We start from the raw sequence: 20,153 nt of genomic DNA, 5'->3' as shown, positions 1-20,153 counted from the left end.
ACCCCCGCCCCCCCCGCGTAGTAGTCACGTGCCGCGCACATGGCACCTCCCCCGCCCCCACACACGGACACACGAGGCTGCGGTGGGAGGAGCTTTATTGCGGCCCGAGCGCCCCTCCCCCCCATTCCAGTCCCTCCCATCCCCGCCCTGGTCCCAGTCCTCGCCCCGTGGTCCAGCCGGTCTGGTCCCTGTGCTGGGCCATGGCTCTGTCCCTGGCAGCAGGGCCGGGCCTAGTAGCGGCCCAGCACAGTGGCCAGCAGGGCCATGCGGATGTACATGCCGTTCTCGGCCTGCCGGAAGTAGGCGGCGCGGGGGTCTGAGTCCACCTCCACGCTGCGGGGCAAGACAGAGCGTCAGGGCAGGTGGGGGCATGCAGCCCAGCATCACCCAGCCAGCACCCAACCCCCCTCACCTGATCTCGTTGACACGGGGCATGGGGTGCATCACCACCATCTTCTTCTTGGCCCTGGTCATGCTGTGCGGGGTGAGGACGAACTGCCCAAAGCACTGGGGGGAGAGAGGGCGTCAGCTGGCCACCTCCCCCCCACGTGCAATGGGCCCCTGGGGCAGGGACAGAGCCCAGCCCATGGAAGCTGCACAGGACCAGCTGGAGGCCCAAGATGTGCGCTGTCAGGAGCGGCACTCACCACCTCATACTCCTGCGTGGAGGCAAATCGCTCCTTCTGGATGCGGGTCATGTACAGCACGTCTGTGTCAGGGAGAGCCTCCTCGATGCTGTCAAACTCCTCCTGCAGGCCAGCGGGCGAGAGTTGTCAGTGTGCGCGTGCGTGTGTGCATCCAGGTGGAAGGGGGAATTTGGCTGGCTCACCTGCTTGATGCCCTTGGACGCCACAAAGTGGATGATGTCGTCAGGCATACGGAGGCTGCGTGGTGTGACGTAGCGCAGATTGATGCGGTACTGGGTGAGCAGGCATGCCAGCGAGTGCACCGTGCGCCCGTGTTTCAGGTCCCCCACCATGGTGATCTGGGGGGAGGCAGCAGCTAGTACTGTCCCTGTCCCCCAAACCCTCCCCCTGTGCTGGACAGAAGCACCCCACCATGCAGTGGCGCCCTGTGTCCCCTTGCCAGGGATCAGGGCTGTGGGCCTTACCGTCATGCCATTGACAGTACCCAGCTCCTCACGGATGGTGAAGATATCCAGCAAGGCCTGCGTCGGGTGCTCTCCAACCCCGTCCCCAGCATTGATCACGGGCTTCCGGCAGTGCCGGGCGGCCAGCTGGTAACAGCGCAGCGATGAGCCTGAGAGCTAGGATGCCCAGACCCCCTGCTCCAGCCAGGGTCCTGTCCCCACTGGCAGGAGTGCTGCCTGGGGCTGACAGTGTCTGGTGTGTTGACCCTGCTGCAGGGGGGGAGGGGGCGGGGTGCGCAGAGGCAGAAGGGCAGCAGGAGCCTGCGACAGGGTCTGGGGAAGAGGAGCATTTGCACCCTGAGCAGCCTTAGGGCTGGAGCCACCAGGGCAGGACCCATGAGGAGGCAGAATAGGCTCGTTTCCTTCAGCCTCCAAGATGGCCTGACCCCACAACATGCCCCCCCTGCCCTTATGGGCCCACAAGGGCTAGGGGAGGGGCCTGGGCACAGCTCTGGGGACCCCTCACCTCGACAGCCCCTGGCTGGGGGTGACGCAGCACCAACACGTCTGCGTAGCAGCTCATGGTCTGCACCGAGTCAGCCAGGGACTCGCCCTTCTGCACCGAGGACGTGGCTTCGGAGAAGGACAGCACTGCACCCCCCAGACGTGACATGGCGGCTGCAAAGGAGCTGCTGGTCCGTGTGCTCACTTCGTAGAACATAGAGGCCATGACCTTGCCCTGGGGAGAGGGGCTGTGAGCACGGTGGGGCCGACACCACTCAGCCCCGCACTCACCCCTGCTTCCCAGATGCCTGGTGCCCCCGTCTCCCTCCCATCCGCTCACCTTCAGGATCTCCAGGCTGCGCTCCTTCTGCACCATCATGCGCAAGGTGTGCGCCACGTTGAACAGGTGTGACATCTGCAAGGAGACGTGGCTCAGCCAGGTTCTGGCTCTACACCCCCAACACAGGGCAGCCACATGCCCAGCACCAGGGTGGCACTGGAGCCAACACTGCCCACGGGGCCTCTACCCCCTTCTGGGGCCCGCCCTTGCCCCCACACCCCGGCCCCCACAGTTCCCCTCTTGTCCCTGCCCCTAGGCGGTGTTGACACCTGGTCCTTGGTGAACTGCTTGACAGACAGCACATGCTGGCCAACGAGGGGGTGCAGCAGCGGGGAGGTTGGTAGGTGGGGCACAGTCTGGGGCGATGTCTGTCTGGGTACGGGCCCTGGTGGGTAGCAGCTGTCCAGGACCCCGGCAGGATCTGCAGCACCAGGGAAGGGGGAAAGCAGCTACGTAAGTGCACTGCAGAGTCCCCAACAGCCTCAGCCCTGAGCCCCACGATCTTGGCCCTACCCTTGCTACACCCTGCATAGACGGGCTGCAGCACCGGGGTCTTGGGGGGAGTGGGGAGGGGCCGTTCCCCAGGCCTCACCCACTGGCTAGCAGGGACAGAAGGGGAAAGGCTCCGCGCAGAGCACGGCCCTGGTGCCCCCTGGGACCAGATGCTGCTGGTGACAGGGCCTGCAATGCCATAGGGCAGAGAGCGGTAACTGCCCCACAGGCCCTGCTCCAAGCCCCCAGCAAGAAGTGGCAGCTGAAAACCACCTCTCTCCCCACCTCTCCCTACCAGCTCCTGCCCAGACTCCCTATGTGGCAGAGGATGGGGGGGACGCACCTGGCTCAGATGCCTTCTTGACGGCCTTTTCTCTGGAGTCCTCAGCTGGCAAAATGACAGCTTGGTTAGAGACAGAGATGTGGCTATGGGCACCTGCTCCCCCCCACATCCTGGGCAGATACACTGCCCCCACTGAGGCCCTGCTACCCAGGGAAGGGCCGTGGCACCAGGCCCCAGCCCATGGCAGGCCCCTCTGCCAGCGGGGCAGCTGGAGGGGCAAGAGCACCAGCCCTGGGAAGGCAAGGGACTGCAATGGGGCTCCCATCCTGGCTTCAGGTATGAGAGCTCTGCAGCCAAGGAGGCCCTGGTGCTGGGGAGTTGGCAGGGAGCTCTGGAGAACATAGGTGCTCATGGGTCCTGGCCTGGCTCCCAACACCCTCCCATGCCAAACACTGCCACGGTCCCCGTCAGAGTCCACCCAGCAGCCTGGACTCCAACCCGAGCCAGTGGCAGAGCCCCACGGAGGGCTGGGGCTGCTGCACATTCCACCTCATGCATCAAATCAAACCAGCTAGCAAGGTTGCCCCATGGTGCCATGACAGCTGGGGCCTGGGGGGAGTTTGGTAGTGACAGTGCTGGGGCCCAATGCCACAGGTGAACTGCACGTGAAGGCACTGGGGAGGGGGATGTGCTGCATGGAGATGACTCAGGTGCAGCACGCAGCAGCCATGGGACAGCCTCCAGTGAGAGGGTGCTGTGGCCTGCCAGGCCCCCTTGCCCCTCTGACTGCAGGCCTCTGCTTGGGCTGCTGCACTTGAGGAAGGGGAGCGCACCCATTAGCTGCTGATTAGTGTCTCGTTAGTACAAAGCACACTGTCTCATTAACAATGAGTTAGTCCCCGCCCCGGTCATTACCACTACCTGGGGCGGCCGTGTGGCACAGGGCTCCTGGCCTCCAGAACACTGGCAGGACACAGAGGGTAGGGGGTCAGCTTCACGCTGCCCTGGTCCCCTGTGCATGGGGACACCCCATGGCAGGAGGCAGGGCAGGCACTCCCGGCCCCTCCACCTCGGAGCCAGGGGGACCCCACAGCTTTGGCTCCCAGCCCATGACTGGGCCCCATGGGGTAGGGGCCCAGCTTGGGGCTGCTCAATGTGTCGCTGCCAAGCTGGACACTCCCTCAGCAGGACACCGGGACCCCCTGGTGCCTCACCTGGCAGGCCAGGGTCCGAGGCACGGTGGATGCGGGGCGGCGGGTGGAAGCGCCCATCACCCATGGGCCCCGCACGGCGGGGGCTGGAAGCGCGGCTGCGCAGGACCTCGCTCTGCACCGTGTGCCGGGGCCGCTCTGGCGTCTGTGGGGACAGAGGGTCACAGGTGAGCAGGAGCACACCCTCCAATGCCCCCCCAGCCTGAGCAGAGCAGCCTGCCTGCCCCTCCCCACCCACTGGGGCATTAGCTGCCCCCCACCCTCAACAGCTCTCTCCTGGTCCAAGCCCAGCCCCTCCCCAGGCCCAAACTCCCTTGCCCTCACACACCTTCAGGATCTCCTTAGCAGGGGCAGTGTGTGGCACAGGCACAGCTCCCGCGGGCCATTTCCTCACGTCCTGGCCATAGCCTGGGGGCACCAGTACCTGCAGGCAAGGAGGGGGGAGTTGGGGGCTCCATGTTGCATCTGTGCAGCCCTGACTGCTCTGGTTACCCAGTCAGATGGCTCCAGCAGGTAGTGGGGGGAGGGCAGGGCCTTACCTGCCCATCGATGTAGGCAACCTCTCCACGCAACACCACCCTGCGCACTGTCCCCTTCACCTTCATGCCCTCAAATGGCGTCCACTTGGCCTTGGTGAAGGCCATGTAGCTGGGGACGACCCACTCGTGCTCCAGGTCCACCTGCCGGGACAGTGGCACTGGGTCAGCACACACTGAGCAAGGAGGGATGCTCCATGGCGCCCGCTCCCTTGACAGCCCCAGCCCAGAGCCACAGCCCCAACCGCAGAGGGCTTGTGGGCCCAGACAGGGCCCAGCCACCGGCAGGGCAAACCCCAGCATGGAGGGACCTGGCTCCAGCCACCCTCACCTCAACATAGGTGTCATCCTGGGCGGGCAGAGTGAAGATCTTGCGGGGGTTCTCGTACAGGCGCTTGACAATGTCCTCGATGGTGAGGCGTCCCTCAGACACTGCTGTTAGCAGCAGCGGCAGCATCGTCTCCAGCCCGGGGTAACCTGGTGGCGGCTGCTTCCCCAGCTTCTCCTCCACCGTGTGCGGGGCTGTGGACACCAGCATGGTGCTCATGCCAGGCCCTGCTCCAGCTTGGGCCCCACTTGTGCTCCCCACGGCCCCCTCAGCCTGCAGCACCCAGCCCCAGGGCAGAGCCCCAAGACAGGGGCGCCTGCCTGTGCCCATGCCCCATCTCAGGACAAGGCCCCCTCCACACCCAGCATGTACCAGCCCAGGGCCGGAGGATACAGCCCCCTAATGCTCTATTGAGGGGTACAGCCCACCCCTGCCTGCCCCAAGGCTACATCTGGTGCTGGCTCCCCAAAGTCACCCGCCTGGTTCCGCACCGTGGTCAGTGGCGAAGCAGTCGATGACGTCCATGTTCTCCCACAAGGCTTCCAAGTCTTCGTGCGTGCCCAGCGTGGGCCGCACCTGCCCACGCCCCTCCCCGAGGCGCCCCAGGTCGTCCTGGCACAGGAAGAGGTGGTGTGGTGCCACCTCGCATGTCACCTGGATGCCCTTCTGTTTGGCCGCCTTGATGATCAGGATCTGAGGGCCCCAGAGCCGGCAAGAGCATTACCCCACATCCTGCCCTGCCCTGGGAGATGCCCCCATCCCACCTCCCAGGCTTATATCTGCCCCTGGGCAGTCACCCCTAGGCCCCCCACAGTCACTCTCAGTCGGGCTTACCGAAAGACACCCCTGATGCCGACAGCCAGGGCAAGGGACATGGTTACCTCAGGCCACAGACACACCCCAGCACCAGGGGACAGATTCTGCTGCTGCTGTCCCAGCCCCAGCCCCTCTCAGCCCCCTCACCTCCTCCTTGCGGGCCACGTGGCAGATGTGCACGGGGCGCTGGTACAGCTGGGCCACCATGAGGATTGCGGCCACCGTCTGCTTCTCTGCGTGCGCCACGATGGGCAGGTGCCGTGGCCACTGCTCAAAGTGCTGGGGGGGAATGGGGCAGGGATGAAAACTGTGCTGTGCTGGGGGAAGAGAGGCCGCTGGGGGCAGCATAGGTGTCGTGCGCTACAGTCCTTGGGTCCCACATCAGGGGCTGAAATGCGGGTGGGGATCCTCCACCCGCATCCAGCATGAGCAGAAAGCAGTGCCCAAGCTCAGCCACACTGTGGCACACTGAGGACACCCTAGCCCCAGGCCCAGCACCTGCCCCCACCTCCATCCAGAGCGAGACGTTGTCCATCTTGAGGTCAGAGAAGGTGTCGTTCAGGTACATCTTGAGCCCGGCAGCCACGCCAGACATGGGGCCTAGGGCACTGGCGTTGTCCGATGAGGCCCCCAGGTACAGGGCGAAGTCGCAGCGCGCACCCGCCTCAGCCACCTGCAGGAGACAAGGGTCAGGTCACCAGCCCAGGGGCCCTGTGCACCATGTCAGAACCCCCTCCCCAAGCCCCACCAGGCCCCATGGTTTTGGCCTGGCTGCCCATGGGGCTGGGTGTGTCAGCTGCAGTGGGGCTGCCAGCCCAGTACCAGCCCCTGCAGCAGCGGGAGGGCCCCAGGCAGGTGCCTGCAGTGACAGCGCGGGTGGGCTCTATCCACAGCACGAGGGGTGCAGGGACTTACCTTCTGCACAAGGGCGAAGGAGGCAGCATCAGTGACAGCAGGGCTGGTGTTGGGCATGGCGCACACCATGGTGACACCCCCTGCTAGTGCAGCTGCTGTGCCTGATGCAAAGTCCTCCTTGTGGGTGCCCCCCGGCTCACGCAGGTGCACGTGCACGTCGATCAGTCCTGCGGGGAGGGCACATCAGAGCCTGGGCCCCATCTGCCTAGCCCTGTGCTGGCATCCAGCAGCCCAGGGGCTGCCAGGCTGTCCCCTCCCAGGATACAGGGCCCTGCCCCTCCTCCCCCATGAGGCAGAGCCCTGGGCTTTGGTGAAAGCCAGCCGCAGAGTGCCCAGGGCTCCTGAGGCCACAGCACCTCAGGGTGGGACAGGCACCAAGTCGCAACCCCTGGGGCCCCCTGCACTCCAGCTCCTCAGCTGCCTCAGTCTAGTGACCTCTTCACCCCCACCCCCCCAACCAGTCCCCCCAGCCCTCCCTTGCATACCTGGCAGGCGGATAAGCTTCTGGGAGGTCATGCAGTCCACGTGGATCTTCAGTGGGGGGGCTGCCCCAATCTGGCCCAGTGCCTATGGGAGGCAGGGAACAGGTCAGGGATGGCAGGGCCCTACTGACAGCACCAGACCCTTTTGCTCTCCTGCCCCACCCCTGTGGCCCAGTGCCTCTGCAGCAGAGGCACTCCCCCAGGCCTGCAACTAGGATACTGAATCCAGCCCCCCATTTCCCCTGCTGTGGTCTCCCACCCCCGTCCCTACCTCCACAAAGAGCTTGGTGCACTTGATGTCGATGATGAGAGGTACGGAGTAGTCAACAGCCAGGCGCCGCGTGCGGTAGCCCTTGGTGACAAAGGAGGAGAGACGGCGCCCACCCGAATTGCGCATGGACAGGTTGATGACCATCTCAAAGTGGTTCTCTGCCAAGTAGTCCAGGATGCTCTTGGTGCCCGTCTCACTGCCGTCGGTCTCCTCAAAGTGCCAGTCCACAGCCATCACCTGCCCCAGGGAAGCGAGACCTGCTCCAGCCCCAGGCCCTGCAATGGGGACCCCCACCCTGCACCAGTGACACTGACAGAGATCCAGGCGCCCTTGCTCCTGCACCAGTGACACCAATGAATATTAGACCTGGACTTGGCAATGTCAACGGGGACCAGAGGGTTGTGCTCCAGAGGCAGGGCCAGGATACCCAGAAGCTGCAAGCTCAAAGTGCAGGCCCCACAGCCTTGGGCAGAGGGAGGAAACAGGCAGAGAGCTCTGCCGTAGCCAGGAACCCAGCAACCTGCCCAGCCCGGGGCTAACTGCTGCCCCTACCACTTCCCTGCGCCTGCTACCTTGATGCCATGCTCAGTGTAGAAGTCGGCGGTGCCCAGGCTGGCATAGAGGTTGTAGCCCAGGCTCTCCAGTGTGCGCACCGTGGGCAGCAGCTCACTCTTGTTCTGCAACAGCCGCCAGGGAGTCAGAACCTGCTGCACCCCTGCCTCTGCCCAGAGCCTGGCAGCCCCCGCCCTCACCCTCCCCATACCTTGTAGCTGCCAATGGTGAGCAGGATGTTCTTCTTGGGGATGCGGAAGCCAGTGCTGAGCATGGCCTTCAGGTAGGCTTCGCAGCGGTTCTCCCCAAAGCAGGCCACCTCGCCCGTGCTCGTCATCTCCACGCCCAGCACGACGTCTGCACCCGCCAGCCGCGAGAACGAGAACTGTGGCACCTGGGCCAGGAGTGCAGCGTGAGCCCAGGGCCATGTAGGCACCAGAGTCAGCACGTAGTTCTTCCCCTGCCCTGGCCCAGGGCAGCAGCAGTGCACAGCCCCTTCCCACACCCAAGCCCCAGGCAGCACCAGCACATGGCCCCTTCCCCTGCTCTGACCCATGGCAAAACCAGCACTGACCCCTCCCTTGGCTCACCTTGACGCCAACGATACCAGTACCGGTCATCAGCCCCACAGGCTCCACCTCCTGGCCCATGATCACCTGCGTGGCCAGGGCCACTAGGTCCACGCCCAGCGTCTTGGAGACGAAGGGGAAGGAGCGGGACACGCGCACGTTGCACTCAATCACCTTCAGCTGGTCATCCTGCCGGGAGAGGCTGTGAGGCGCCTGGGGAAGTGGGGGAGCCCTGCACCACGGCAGGCTGCTCCCTTGTCCCTGGGGCCCTGTGCCCAGCCCCTGCCCAGGCCAGCTCCTCCCTTCAGTACCTTGGCGATGAGCTGCAGGTTGAAGGGCCCTGTGACCTGTAGCTCCTGCCCCACAGCGTGCACGATGGCTTTGATGCGCTCCAGCGTCTTGGGGGTTATGTCCTGGGGGGGTGTCACCAGGGTGGCATCGCCCGAGTGCACACCCGCATTCTCCACGTGCTCTGAGATGGCAATGGCCACCACCACCCCATCACAGGCCACAGCGTCCACATCAATCTCCTGCCAGTGGGAGCTGCCGTCAGCTGGGATGGGGCAGCCTGGACCAGAAACCCCCCAAGCAAATCCCTCAACCCAGCCCAGCCACCCCCAGTCTCTCCCAGAGCCCAAGAGCGGAGGGGATGGGAAAGGCTCTGGGGTGGCTGGCAGAGGTCTGCAACACTGGGCAGGAGCGTGATGCGCCCAGGTGAGAGATCAGAGCTGTGCTGCCATGCATGGGTGGCATGGAGGCAGCAGCAAAGCTCTGCAATTGGCTCTCAGTGATGTCACATGCCCCAGGCCACCCTCCTTGGCAAGCAGGAGCAGGTGCCCATGGCAGGCAGGACAGCCCCCTGACCTTGGCCTCCTGGATGAACTTGGAGATGACCACGGGCTGCTCTTTGGACACGGCCACGGCATTGCACAGGAACTTCTCCAGATCGCTGTCTGAGTAGGCCACGTTCATGGCAGCGCCGCTCAGCACGTAGGAGGGGCGCACCACGCACGGGTACCCCACCTTGCAGCAGAACTGCTTGGCTGACTGTAGGCACGGCTGGCATCAGGCAGGCGCAGAGCCACCCGTCCCTGGCCTCCCCCTCCCAGACCTAACCCCATGGCACTCCCCCTCCCCCTGCCACCTGCCCCTCTGCCCAGCCCAGCCCAGCCAGGACCCAGGCACTCCCTGGCCTCCCTCCCCCAACAACCACAGCCCCAAACCTGATAGCTCACTCCCTGGTCTCCCTTCCCCCTGCCCAGCCCAACTCAGCCAGGACATACGCACCTGCCCAGCCCCCCACCTAAACCAGCAGATGCCCGGGCTGCCCCACCCCAGCCCTGCCAGCCCCAACCCGCTCTTACCTCCATGTCGGACAGCTCCTTCCACAGGGGCTGGCTGATGCCAATGGTGTCTAGCAGGCGGGAGAACTTGAAGCGGTTCTCGGCAGAGTCAATGGCCTCAGGAGAGGTGCCCAGGATGCGGCACTGCTGCCGATGCAGCGCCATGGCGATGTTGTTGGGCAGCTGCCCCCCCATGGACAGGATTACACCTTCGGGGCTCTCCAGCTCATAGATGTCCATCACTACCTGTGGGGCAGGAGCAGAGTAGGGCATGCACTTGGGGATGGGCATCAGCTAGCAGGGCAGGACCAGGCCCGGGCACCATAGGTCCCACATAGCAACCCATGCTCTCTCCACCAACTTCTGACAGCCCCCCCTGGATCAATGCCCCAGGCTCCTCTCCCCCGCAGCCACCTGCCCTCACCTCAAAGGACATCTCATCGAAGTAGAGCCGGTCACACATGTCGTAGTCAGTGCTCACTGTCTCGGGGTTGTAGTTCACCATGATAGTTTTGAAGCCCATCTGCAGGAGACATTCTGATCTAGCCTGTCTCTGACAGTGATTGGGGGGGGGGGGGGGGGGGGGGGGGGTGTTGCAGCAGGGTCCAGGCCAGGATCCCAGAGCCCTCCTGGCCTGAACCCCTGGGCACAGACCTTGCGCAGCTCCTGGATGCAGCCGACAGCGCACCAGTCAAACTCAACACTGCTGCCGATGCGATAGACACCGGAGCCGATGACCATGACATGGGGCTCACGGAAGGACAGGTCATGCTCACGGCCATTGTAGGTCAGGTACAAGTAGTTGGTCTGTGCCGGCCACTCAGCCGCCACTGTGTCGATCTGCTTCACCACTGGCAGGATCTTCAGGTCCTGCCGCATCTTCCGCACGGCCAGCTCTGTGCTGGGGAGAGAGAGAGATGGGGAGGGCTGAGCCTAGGGCAGGGCCTGCCTGTACAGCCCCAGGGCACCTGGCCATCGCTGGGCTGCAGGGAGCTGCCTGCTCCACCCCCTGCCCGCCTGTCCCCCACTTCACAGGGTGTCAGAGAAAAACCAGCTGCAGGAAACAGGGAGTCCATTTCGTCAAGATGCCCGGTGTTGTTCCACCAAGGGGGCATGACGCCCAGGGACAAAACCACCCTCAGTCACCAAGGAACGCACGTCCCAGACGTCCTGCTGCTTGTAGCGGCAGCATGTTCCATGGGCCTGACAGCCATGCACATAGCCTCCTCGGGAACCTCCTCCACTCTCTTGGCCAGGGCTGCACTAGGGGTTGTGCATCTCTGGTCACGGGGGGATGGGGCCCTTCTGCAGGAACAGGGCTCACAGCCTCTGGTCCAGGCCCACAGCTCAGGTGACCCCAGTCTGGGAACAACCTTTGGCCAAGCCATGAACTTTCTAGTGCCTGTTACACATCAAGCTCTGCTGGCTCATGGGAGAGGTGCTGCCACAGGCCAGGACCAGCCCCATGGTCCAGCACCTGCAATGTGGCAAGTGAAGGACTAACCAGGCACTCGTATCCCGAGCGCATGGGGGCCTACCCCTCACCGCAGGTAACCTCAGAGGAGGGAGAGAACTTCAGAGGCAGAAAAGATTGCCAATCATCTCCAAATCCACCCACCAACAGGGAATACCAATGAATACCAGCAAATAGCAACAGGGCTACAGCTCCACCTGTCTATTTTACCATGTTCTCTAACACCTGCCTGCTGCCCCCAGAGCCCTAGGTGGATACAGGCCTGCCGTGGCCTCAAACTGCCAGATCACCTGAGCACAGCAAGGGCCACCTGCTTGTCGGAGAAGCCCAGCTGTTTGGCCTTCTGCAGCACGGAAGGTGGCATGGGGCTGCCCTGGCGGTAGGACTCCAGCAGCAGCGCATGGTCTGTGATGTTCTTCATCTTGTGCAGGAACCAGCGGTCAATGCGTGTCAGCTCATACAGGCGCTCAATGCTGTAGCCGGCACGCAGAGCGGCTGCCAGCACGAAGATCCGCTTGTCTGTTGGTGTCGCCAGCTCCTGTTGGGAGGATGGAGGGGGTGACCTGGGCCCTGGCAGGATCCGCCAGGCAGTCCCAGGTGCCTGCCCCCCATGGTTTGCACTCACCACGTCTGAGGCCGGCTTTACAGTGTGGTCGAAGCCCACGCAGTTCTCGTCCACCATGCGCAGTGCCTTCTGGAAGGCCTCCTCGAAGTTGCGCCCGATGGCCATGACCTCTCCTGCACGGGGGAGCAGTGGCGTCAGCAGACACTGGGGGTGGGGGCAGGGCCACATGTGACCCTGGTGCAGCCAGCGGGGAGGAGTGGCGGGGTATGCTGGGCAGAACCACAGGGCAGCAGAGGGGGGAGGGCACCAGACCATGCAGGAGCCTGGGTGTCGTGGGAAGATGGGGCTGGGCTAAGGGGTTGCTCACCGACACTCTTCATGGAGCTGCCAATCTTGGTGCTGACACGCAGGAACTTGCTGAGGTCCCAGCGTGGGATCTTCACCACACAGTAGTCCAGGCTAGGCTCGAAGTTGGCCGTGGTGGAGTTGGTGACTGAGTTCCTGCCAGAACTGGGGCATCAGCACCCAGCCCTGGGCTCAGCTGTGGGGATGGGGGTGTGGGGGCTGAGCCTGCAGAGGGGGGCTATGGAGGTGGGACTGGGCAGGGGAAGGAGGGAGGCAGGAAGCATCTCCCAGGGGAGGCTGGGAGCCCATCAGGCTGCTCTGCTCAGGGAGAGGTTGGGGAGCAGAGCGTGCTGCAGTGCAGAGGACTCTGGAAGCCAGGCTGGCCAAAGCTGGGGGATTAGGGCACCAGGGTCTGAGGGGCTGAACCCTCCAACCACCAGGTGTTCTCCCTCCCTGGGTCCAGCACTCCCAGGATGCTGCCAAAACTGCCATGGGGGCCCAGGCATCGGACCCTTCCCATCCACACCCCACCTTCCCTCCAGGCTGTGCCAGGGGTAACGCCAGGCCCCAGAGCCCAGGAGCCATGGAGTGGAAGCAGTCGGGCTGGCAGGGCTCTCTGGAGGTCACAGCTAACTCAGCCCCTACTCTAAACAGGATCAGCCTCATCCAAACCATCCCAGACACGTCCTTACCTGACCTGTTGCTGATGTCACACAAGTCAATTTTGTCACACAACCAGGTGGCCCAACAAGACACTGAGAGCCCCTGGCCCTACCCCAGGTGCAGCTGGGGGACAAGGGCTTGTGGTACCCTGCTGTTGCCAAGGGCATAAATGCACAGAGATCCCAGGCCGGGCCATGCCCCCACCACAGAAGAAGGCAAATCCTCCCCAGTCCATACTGATCTGACCAGGGGGGAAATCCCTTCCTGCCCCCAATGCAACATTGGTCTGATCCCGAGCTGGGGGTAAGATCCTCTAGCCAGGACCCTGCAGGGTTGGTGCCAGGAGCATTGGCACAGCCCCGTCCTCATCCCCAGCCTGGGATGCAGCCAGCACCCAGCGCCTTTGGGGGAGGTGATAAAACCCCCTGATGCAGAGCAGCAAGAGGGGAAACAATTCCTTCTCAGCTCCATGCAGCAAGCAGCAAAGCCCAGAAGCCTGGGACACGCCAGACACCTCTACTCTGCCCTGCAGTCTGGGGGCAGCAGGCAGAACCCACCCATCGCCCCCTCTTCCTGACAAACAGGACTCCCCCATCTTTGACCCCCTGACCCTCGAGGCCTGCTGCAGTGCCAAGCAGGCCCAGCACCCCCACCCCTGCACACAAGGCTGTTACCTGAGGACAGGCAGGGGGATGCCCAGCGCCAGCTTGGCTGCCACGTAGGCCAGGGGGTAGCCAGTTGCCTTGCTGGCCAGGGCTGAGCTGCGGGAGAGCCGGGCGTTCACCTCGATGATGTAGTACTGAGGGGGCAGCAGGGTCAGCATAAGGACTGCACTGCAGTTGAAGCAATACCCCCAACCCCGCTCCACAGGGCCCCCTCACAGCAAAGCGCAGGGCATGCAGTGCCCAACTCCAAGGGGGCCCAGGGGTGGAGATCTGCCCCCTCTCCCTGGTCCACAAGCAGGCTACTACTGGGGGGTGCAGGGCACTTGGGAGGCATGGGATGGCACCAGGACACGTTCCTGTACCACAGACTGCCACTTGGAGCACAGCATGCTGTGGCTGCAGGGCACCACAGGGTAAGGGACACTGAACCACCAGCCCTCACCTGCTCAGACTCGGGGTTCAGCGCATACTGGATGTTGCACTCGCCCACAATGCCCAGGTGCTGCACCACCTTGATGGCCGTGTGCCGCAGCATGTTGTACTCCCGGTCGTTCAGCGTCTGGCTGGGTGCCACCACAATCGACTCGCCCGTGTGGATGCCCAGCGGGTCCAAGTTCTCCATGTTGCAGACCTGTGGGGAGGAGTGAAGACCAGGGGCTGTCACTGTGTGGTGGGGCCCTGTCCTCCTGCACTCAGCTCCCACCAAGCCCATGAGCAGAGGGAGGTTCCTCTTCCACTCCTGGCCCCGGCCCTGACTTACAGTGACACAGTTGTTGTAGGCATCGCGCACGACCTCGTACTCGATCTCCTTCCAACCCTGCAGGGACTTGTCCACCAGCACCTGGGACGTGTGGGCGAAGGCCTGGCTCACCAATGCTGTCAGCTCCTCCCTGTTGCTGGCGAAGCCAGAGCCCAGGCCCCCCAGCGCGTAGGCTGAGCGCACCAGCACAGGGTAGCCCAGCCGCTCAGCTGCCGCCTGGGCCTGTGGGACAAGGGGAGAGTCAGTGCAGGTGGTGGGGTAGGGGTAGAGGTAGGGGAGGCAGGGGGAGACAGCGCTATGAGCACAGGGGGCACTGTAAGGCCACTGGTTTTAAGGGCCCAGGCAGATTCCCCTCATGCAACCAGCAGGATGGACCTGGTGCCAATGCCCCAGCGCAGGGAATGCAGGATCCGAGACCTATGCTGGAAGCCCCCAGCCCAGCATGGGATGCCAGCAACCAGTGCACAACCCCCAGGGCCCTGGCCAAAGACATCAGGACACTGAGCCCCAACAACCTCCTGCTCTTCCCCGCACCTGCTCCAGGGAGAATGCAGCCTCACTGGGTGCCACGTGCTCATTGATCTCCTCCATCTTCTCCACAAAGACCTTGCGGTCCTCAGTCATCTCAATGGAGGCCATGGGTGTGCCTAGCACCCGCACACAGTACCGCTCTAGCACGCCGCCCTTGGTAAGCTCCACCCCGCAGTTCAGCGCTGTCTGGCCCCCGAAGGTAAGCAGGATCCCGTCTGGCCGCTCATTCTTGATCACCTGGCACCACAGTGGCAGTGAGGCGGGGGCTTTCTGCTGGCAGGACCCCTGCCCCCTCCCTACTTCCCCCTGCCCCAGGCCCAGTGCTGCCCATGGGACTCACCTGGGTGACGTAGTCTGGGGTGATGGGCAGGAAGTAGACCTTGTCGGCTAGGCCCTTGGAGGTCTGCACCGTAGCGATGTTGGGGTTGATCAGCACTGTCTGGATGTTTTCTTCCTTCAGGGCTTTGATGGCCTGTCAGAGAGTCAGGGGGGCCTGATGACAGCCGAGCATTTTTCTGCACCCCCCTGCCATCACACCAACCCTCCCACATCCCTGCACCCCTGCTATCACAGGGACCCCCATCCCCACCATCACAGAGCCCCCAGCTGTGTCCTGCTGCCGTGTTACCCCATGTCCCCACAACATTTTCCCTTCGCGTGACGACTCCACCTCCTCTCCCTGCAGGGCACTGAACACTCTGTGTCCTCCCAACACCTCCTTCCCCGAGCTGTAGGGCTCACCTGTGAGCCAGAGTAGTCGAACTCCCCAGCCTGGCCAATGGAGAGACCCCCCGAGCCTAGGATTAACACTTTGCGTGGCCGGGCTGAGTCGCCACCTGCCGGGGGCTCGCTGTACGTCAGCCACTGCCGCAGACGTTCCCGCACTGCACAGAGAGTGTAGCCCAGTACCCATTACCCACAGCAGGGCCTTCACCCCACTGGGATACCCCTGCAGCTCCAGGCAGTACCCCGAGCTCAATGGCCGCCGTGCCCAAAAGAGCTCAGAGAGGGTGCCCAGCATCATGAGACCCCCCCCAGAGGCAGCAGCGCAGCCCAGGGCATGCCCAGGTCCCTTTGCTTGCGACAGGGCCCTCCCCAGGCCACACAGATGGTGCCACAGCACCAGCCCAGAGACGTCTCCTTCCAGGGCAAGGCCCATGTGCCAGGCCCTGCACCAAGCGCCCAGTGATGAGGGGCTCCAACAGGCCACAGCTGCACCCACAGCTTCCCAGACCACTCCCAACCTCCTCCTGGCCCAGGATCCCACCTGTCTTGGGGCTTGGGCTCCCAGCACGCAAGTCTCGCACTGTGTCCAGGAAGATGTCAAAGAGGCCCTCAAGGTCACTGGGGCCTGCCCGGTGCTCGGGGTGGAACTGAACGCTGTCACGGGAGAAGCAGCTGGCTCAGACACGCACCCCCCCGCCCAGCCTGCCCACAGCGGTACCTGTGCCAGGCCAACCCTATTTCCAGGACAGCACTGGGCCAGTTAGACAACCCCTACCCCAGCTCAACCTCCCCTACCACCGCAGGCCCACGCCAGTCTCCCACAGCACTGTGGTGCCTGGATCAGGCCAACCCCATCACCATGATGACTAGGCCTGTGCGAGTTGGCAGCGATCCGATCCGGCTTTGGATCCGGCTGCTTCAGATGGCCGCGATCCGATCCAGAGCTCTGGACCGGGTTTCCGCCTCGATCTGGCCCCGAAGCCACCTCGGAGATGCAGCCATAGGGTATAAATGGGGAATCAATGAAATATCTATAACTTTGGGGTGTTTTGTTTGATTTGAATGAAACTCGCAGGGATGGTAGCCACTGCTGAGAGCATGAAACCTGCCAAGTTTCAAGAAGATTGGTGTAGGGGTTTGGGGGAACTGTACCCCAAATTCTTGAAAGCCAAACTCATGTCATGGCTGTATGTTACAACACAGGGGGGTCAAAACTGCAGGGCTGGTAGCTCTTACTGAGGCCACAAAGCCTGCCAAGTTTCAAGGAGATAGGTACAAGGGTTTGGGGGAAACTACACCTCAAGCTGCGGACAAGCAAAACTGGTGCCATGGGTAACACTGCATGTGTTCAGGCACAGCGGGGTGACAGCTGCAGGGATGGTGGCTCCTGCTGAGGCCACAACACCTGCCAGCTGTCGAGGAGATGGGTGCAGGGGGGTTCTGGGGCCCTGCACCCCTAGCTGCTGACAAGCAAAACTCGTGCCAAGACTGTCTTCATCTTGGGGCAGTTGATTGTATTGATTCTTTCTTCTCCTTAGCCTGGTTTTGTAGGTGCTAATTAATGCTCCTTAAGTCATTATGTACTAGCTAGGTCCTGTGTATTGAGCTGGTCCCCGAGTCCCTGGTCCCTGAGTGAATCATGATTGATTGATTGGTAACTGGTAACACAGCAGCTCAGCAGCCAGGCCTGCAGCAGTGTCTCCCCTCCTCGCCCCAAGCCAGAGACAGTCAGTCCCACAAGCACCCATGGCACGAGTTTTGCTTGTCCGCAGCTTGAGGGGCAGTTCCCCCCAAACCCCTACACTGATCTTCTTGAAACTTGGCAGGTTTTTGTGGCCTCAGTAAGAGCTACCACCCCTGCAGTTTTCACCCCGCTATGTGGTAATGCCTAGACGTGACATGAGTTTTGCTTTCAAGAATTTGGGGTGCTGTTCCCCCAAACCCCTAGACCTATCTTCTTGAAACTTGGCAGACTTCATCCTCTCTGCAGAGTCTACCACCCCTGAAAATTTCATCCGAATCGGACAAAAAACAACAAAGTTATAGATATGTTATTGTTTCCCCATTATACCCTATGGCTAGATCTCTGAGGCAGCTCCGAACCGCTTCTGGAAGCCTAACGAGGCCAGCACTTCCACCCAGAGGTGCTGCTTCGGACCCCAAAGCGTCCGAAGCTTCTCCGGATCTGAAGCCTTGCACAGCCCCAGCACTGCCCGACCCCGCCTGGAGTGCCAGGGTGGCAGCCACCCCTCAGCCCATTCCCACCCCCTCAGTCTCCCCACCTGAAGAAGGGCTTGGTGTTGTGCACGATGCCCTCATTGGAGCGGTCGTTGGCGTTAGTGAAGAGCGGGGCCCAACCAGCAGGCAGGCTGCCTGGCTCCACTGCGAAGCCGTGGTTTTGCGAGGTGATGAAGCAGCGCTTTGAGTCCTCGTGGATGCACGGCTGGTTGTGCCCACGGTTCCCATACCTGTGGGACACAGCATGAGCTCTGCAAGATGTGTCTGACCTGCCCTGCCAAGGAGGGTGGGGGCACATTGGCCATCCCCACCCCAGGCAGGGGCCTTCCTGCAGCACCAGTGGGCATGAGAGGCAGGCAGCTAATTAGGGGTGCAGGAAGGAAATTTCCCCTCTCTGGGCCCATGAGAGACCCGGGAAACCCCATGGACTGGGCTGAGGGGTTGTAGGGGACATGGGAGGGGGGGCTCCATGCCAGCGCTCAGGGCCACTCCCATGGGCACAGACCCAGCTGGGGCAAAGCCCTGAGCCCCCAGCCCCCCACAGCTCTGTGCCAGGAGCTGGGAGCCCAGCCCAACTGGCCCTGTGGCTGGGGCCTCCCTTCCCCCACACTCACTTCATCTTGTAGGTCTTGGCGCCAATGGCCAGCGAGAGAAGCTGGTGCCCCAGGCAGATGCCAAAGACAGGCTTGGGCTGGGGTGCAGCCAGCACGTGGCGCAGGCCAGCGATAGTCTCCTGGCAGCGCTGTGGGTCTCCTGGGCCATTGCTAATGAACAGCCCATCAAACTCTGTGGGGCAAGGGTTAGGATTAAGGGACAGGGATGGTCGGAGCAGACACTGCCCCTGCTCTGCCCAGCACACCCCCAACTCCCCTTCCCCCTCTCCCAGCACTGATGGCTGAGAGGGTTTGTCACTGGGTCTAGCGCCATTTGGGGTGACTGTACCAGGGCTCCAAGCCCCAGGTGCCTCCTGTCCCTCAACCCACCCTGGCAAGCTCCAGGCCTCCTGCTCTTGTGCACATGCAGCTGGCTCCACCCTTGGCACCTTGGCCCCTGGCCCTCATACCCACACACTCAGCCTTACCACTGACCGCCCCTGACCCCAGTCGGATGGGGCCCGCACGCACCTGCACTGTCCAGGGGGTGGTCCCAGGGCACCACAGTCACGGCTGCGCCACGCTGGCACAGGCATCGCACCTGGTTGTACTTCAGGCCGCAGTCCACAGCCATGATCTGGACCGAGCCGCTGGGGTTGAACACTCGGGGCTCCTGTGGGGTTCGAGGGTCAGAGTGCAGCAGCCACATGGCCATCAGGCCAGGTGCAAGCCCCTGCTGACCCAGGACAACAGGAGCATGGGCCCCAGCCTGAAGCTGACAGCACTTCCTGAGCCAGCGGGGAGGAAGGGCACAGGCAGAGACCCCCCAAGACCAGCAGGGCTGGAGGGGAGTGGGGAAACAACCTAGTGTCCAGGACGCTTCCATCACCCATGTGCTCAGCACTGTCCTGTCCTCCCCTTGGCCCCCACCCCCTCCAAGGGGCAGAGGGCCTGGCCATACCTTCAGGGAGACCTCATGCACCAGGTGCCGCGTGTTGGGATCCTCGAAGGGCACGCTCTTCTCGGGGGTCCCATCTGGCACCAGCTTCCCCAGCAGCGTCCCCTTCTCCCGGATTCGCTTTGTCAGCGCACGGGTGTCCACCCCTGGGAGCGATGGGCATTAGCACCAGAGCTCCCTGTAGGCCCCCACCCCACCCCACCCCACCCCCTGCCCAGGCCCACCTTCCAGGCCAGGGACGCTCCAGTGGCTGCAAACCTGGGAGCACTCGCCCACGATGAGTGCTGCGACATGGATCCTGCTGGACTCGAACCACTGTGTGCAGAGGTGGGGTGAGCAGGGTGGGGAGCAGGGCCTGGGGGAGCAGGGAGCCGCCCTGGGGCACAAGGCTGCAGAACTGTGCGTGCCCCATTCTCAGGGTGCAGCAGACACTGGGGCCTGGCCCTCTCCCATATGGGGCCCAGGAAGGGACCCTGGCACCCTGGAGGGGCATGCTCAGGCTTTCCTACTGCCTAGAATCAGCCAAGGCAGGAGGAAAAAAAGAGGCCCTTGGAGAGGGCAGAGGTGCTGGTGGTGGCATCCCTGGGTGCACCAGTGTGTAACATGCCACCAGCACGAAGAGGGCAGGCGTGACCCAGGACACGCCAGTGAGGGGCTAGGAAACCCGTCAGGCCCAGGCCAGGGACATCACAGCCAAGGAGCATGCATTTACTGTAGGGAGAGCCAGCTAAGCTGAAGGACGGGGCTGGCACATGGGCAAGGGGGACATATGGCCAGGAACACCCCCAAGGCCAGACTTGAGCAGAGGACCTAGAGCAGGGTGGAGAGGGGTTAGGCCAGCTGCCCTGCAGGACCAGTCAGGACAGAGCTGGATCCATGTGAGGGGGGGGCCGACAGGGCACC

The 20,153-nt window shown here is 63.2% G+C and overlaps 1 protein-coding gene across 2 annotated transcripts in view; it reads right to left on the bottom strand.

The window, feature by feature from the left end:
- Positions 1-84: 84 nt before the first annotated feature.
- The window catches only part of CAD (carbamoyl-phosphate synthetase 2, aspartate transcarbamylase, and dihydroorotase), a 20,828-nt gene continuing 759 nt past the window's right edge, over positions 85-20,153 (bottom strand). The window contains exons 2-43 of one of the 2 annotated variants that reach the window (XM_025195237.1): positions 19,254-19,396; positions 18,824-18,965; positions 18,314-18,485; positions 17,744-17,929; positions 16,003-16,115; positions 15,477-15,619; positions 15,076-15,207; positions 14,739-14,972; positions 14,205-14,426; positions 13,887-14,075; positions 13,454-13,578; positions 12,139-12,272; positions 11,832-11,944; positions 11,497-11,744; positions 10,387-10,633; positions 10,157-10,255; positions 9,754-9,978; positions 9,254-9,436; positions 8,701-8,919; positions 8,411-8,578; positions 8,032-8,214; positions 7,841-7,945; positions 7,269-7,505; positions 7,001-7,082; positions 6,516-6,682; positions 6,109-6,273; positions 5,748-5,879; positions 5,276-5,477; positions 4,788-4,978; positions 4,460-4,600; positions 4,249-4,344; positions 3,924-4,065; positions 3,631-3,672; positions 2,770-2,814; positions 2,204-2,355; positions 1,935-2,009; positions 1,617-1,829; positions 1,112-1,237; positions 830-985; positions 648-749; positions 413-507; positions 85-333 (exon numbers count right to left, since the gene is read on the bottom strand). In XM_025195237.1, the coding sequence (XP_025051022.1) occupies positions 231-333; positions 413-507; positions 648-749; positions 830-985; positions 1,112-1,237; positions 1,617-1,829; positions 1,935-2,009; positions 2,204-2,355; positions 2,770-2,814; positions 3,631-3,672; positions 3,924-4,065; positions 4,249-4,344; positions 4,460-4,600; positions 4,788-4,978; positions 5,276-5,477; positions 5,748-5,879; positions 6,109-6,273; positions 6,516-6,682; positions 7,001-7,082; positions 7,269-7,505; positions 7,841-7,945; positions 8,032-8,214; positions 8,411-8,578; positions 8,701-8,919; positions 9,254-9,436; positions 9,754-9,978; positions 10,157-10,255; positions 10,387-10,633; positions 11,497-11,744; positions 11,832-11,944; positions 12,139-12,272; positions 13,454-13,578; positions 13,887-14,075; positions 14,205-14,426; positions 14,739-14,972; positions 15,076-15,207; positions 15,477-15,619; positions 16,003-16,115; positions 17,744-17,929; positions 18,314-18,485; positions 18,824-18,926 (6,207 nt within the window). In that variant the 5' untranslated portion in view covers positions 18,927-18,965; positions 19,254-19,396 and the 3' untranslated portion in view covers positions 85-230. The remainder of the gene's footprint in view (positions 334-412; positions 508-647; positions 750-829; positions 986-1,111; positions 1,238-1,616; positions 1,830-1,934; positions 2,010-2,203; positions 2,356-2,769; positions 2,815-3,630; positions 3,673-3,923; positions 4,066-4,248; positions 4,345-4,459; positions 4,601-4,787; positions 4,979-5,275; positions 5,478-5,747; positions 5,880-6,108; positions 6,274-6,515; positions 6,683-7,000; positions 7,083-7,268; positions 7,506-7,840; positions 7,946-8,031; positions 8,215-8,410; positions 8,579-8,700; positions 8,920-9,253; positions 9,437-9,753; positions 9,979-10,156; positions 10,256-10,386; positions 10,634-11,496; positions 11,745-11,831; positions 11,945-12,138; positions 12,273-13,453; positions 13,579-13,886; positions 14,076-14,204; positions 14,427-14,738; positions 14,973-15,075; positions 15,208-15,476; positions 15,620-16,002; positions 16,116-17,743; positions 17,930-18,313; positions 18,486-18,823; positions 18,966-19,253; positions 19,397-20,153) is intronic. The other variant, XM_025195238.1, reaches the window with a different exon arrangement.

Source organism: Alligator sinensis, unplaced genomic scaffold (genome assembly GCF_000455745.1).
Source record: "Alligator sinensis unplaced genomic scaffold, ASM45574v1 scaffold1874_1, whole genome shotgun sequence".
Taxonomy (NCBI): domain Eukaryota; kingdom Metazoa; phylum Chordata; order Crocodylia; family Alligatoridae; genus Alligator; species Alligator sinensis.
The sequence above is the reverse complement of the archived record's forward strand: the minus strand, read 5'-3'. Positions and strand labels throughout refer to the sequence as shown.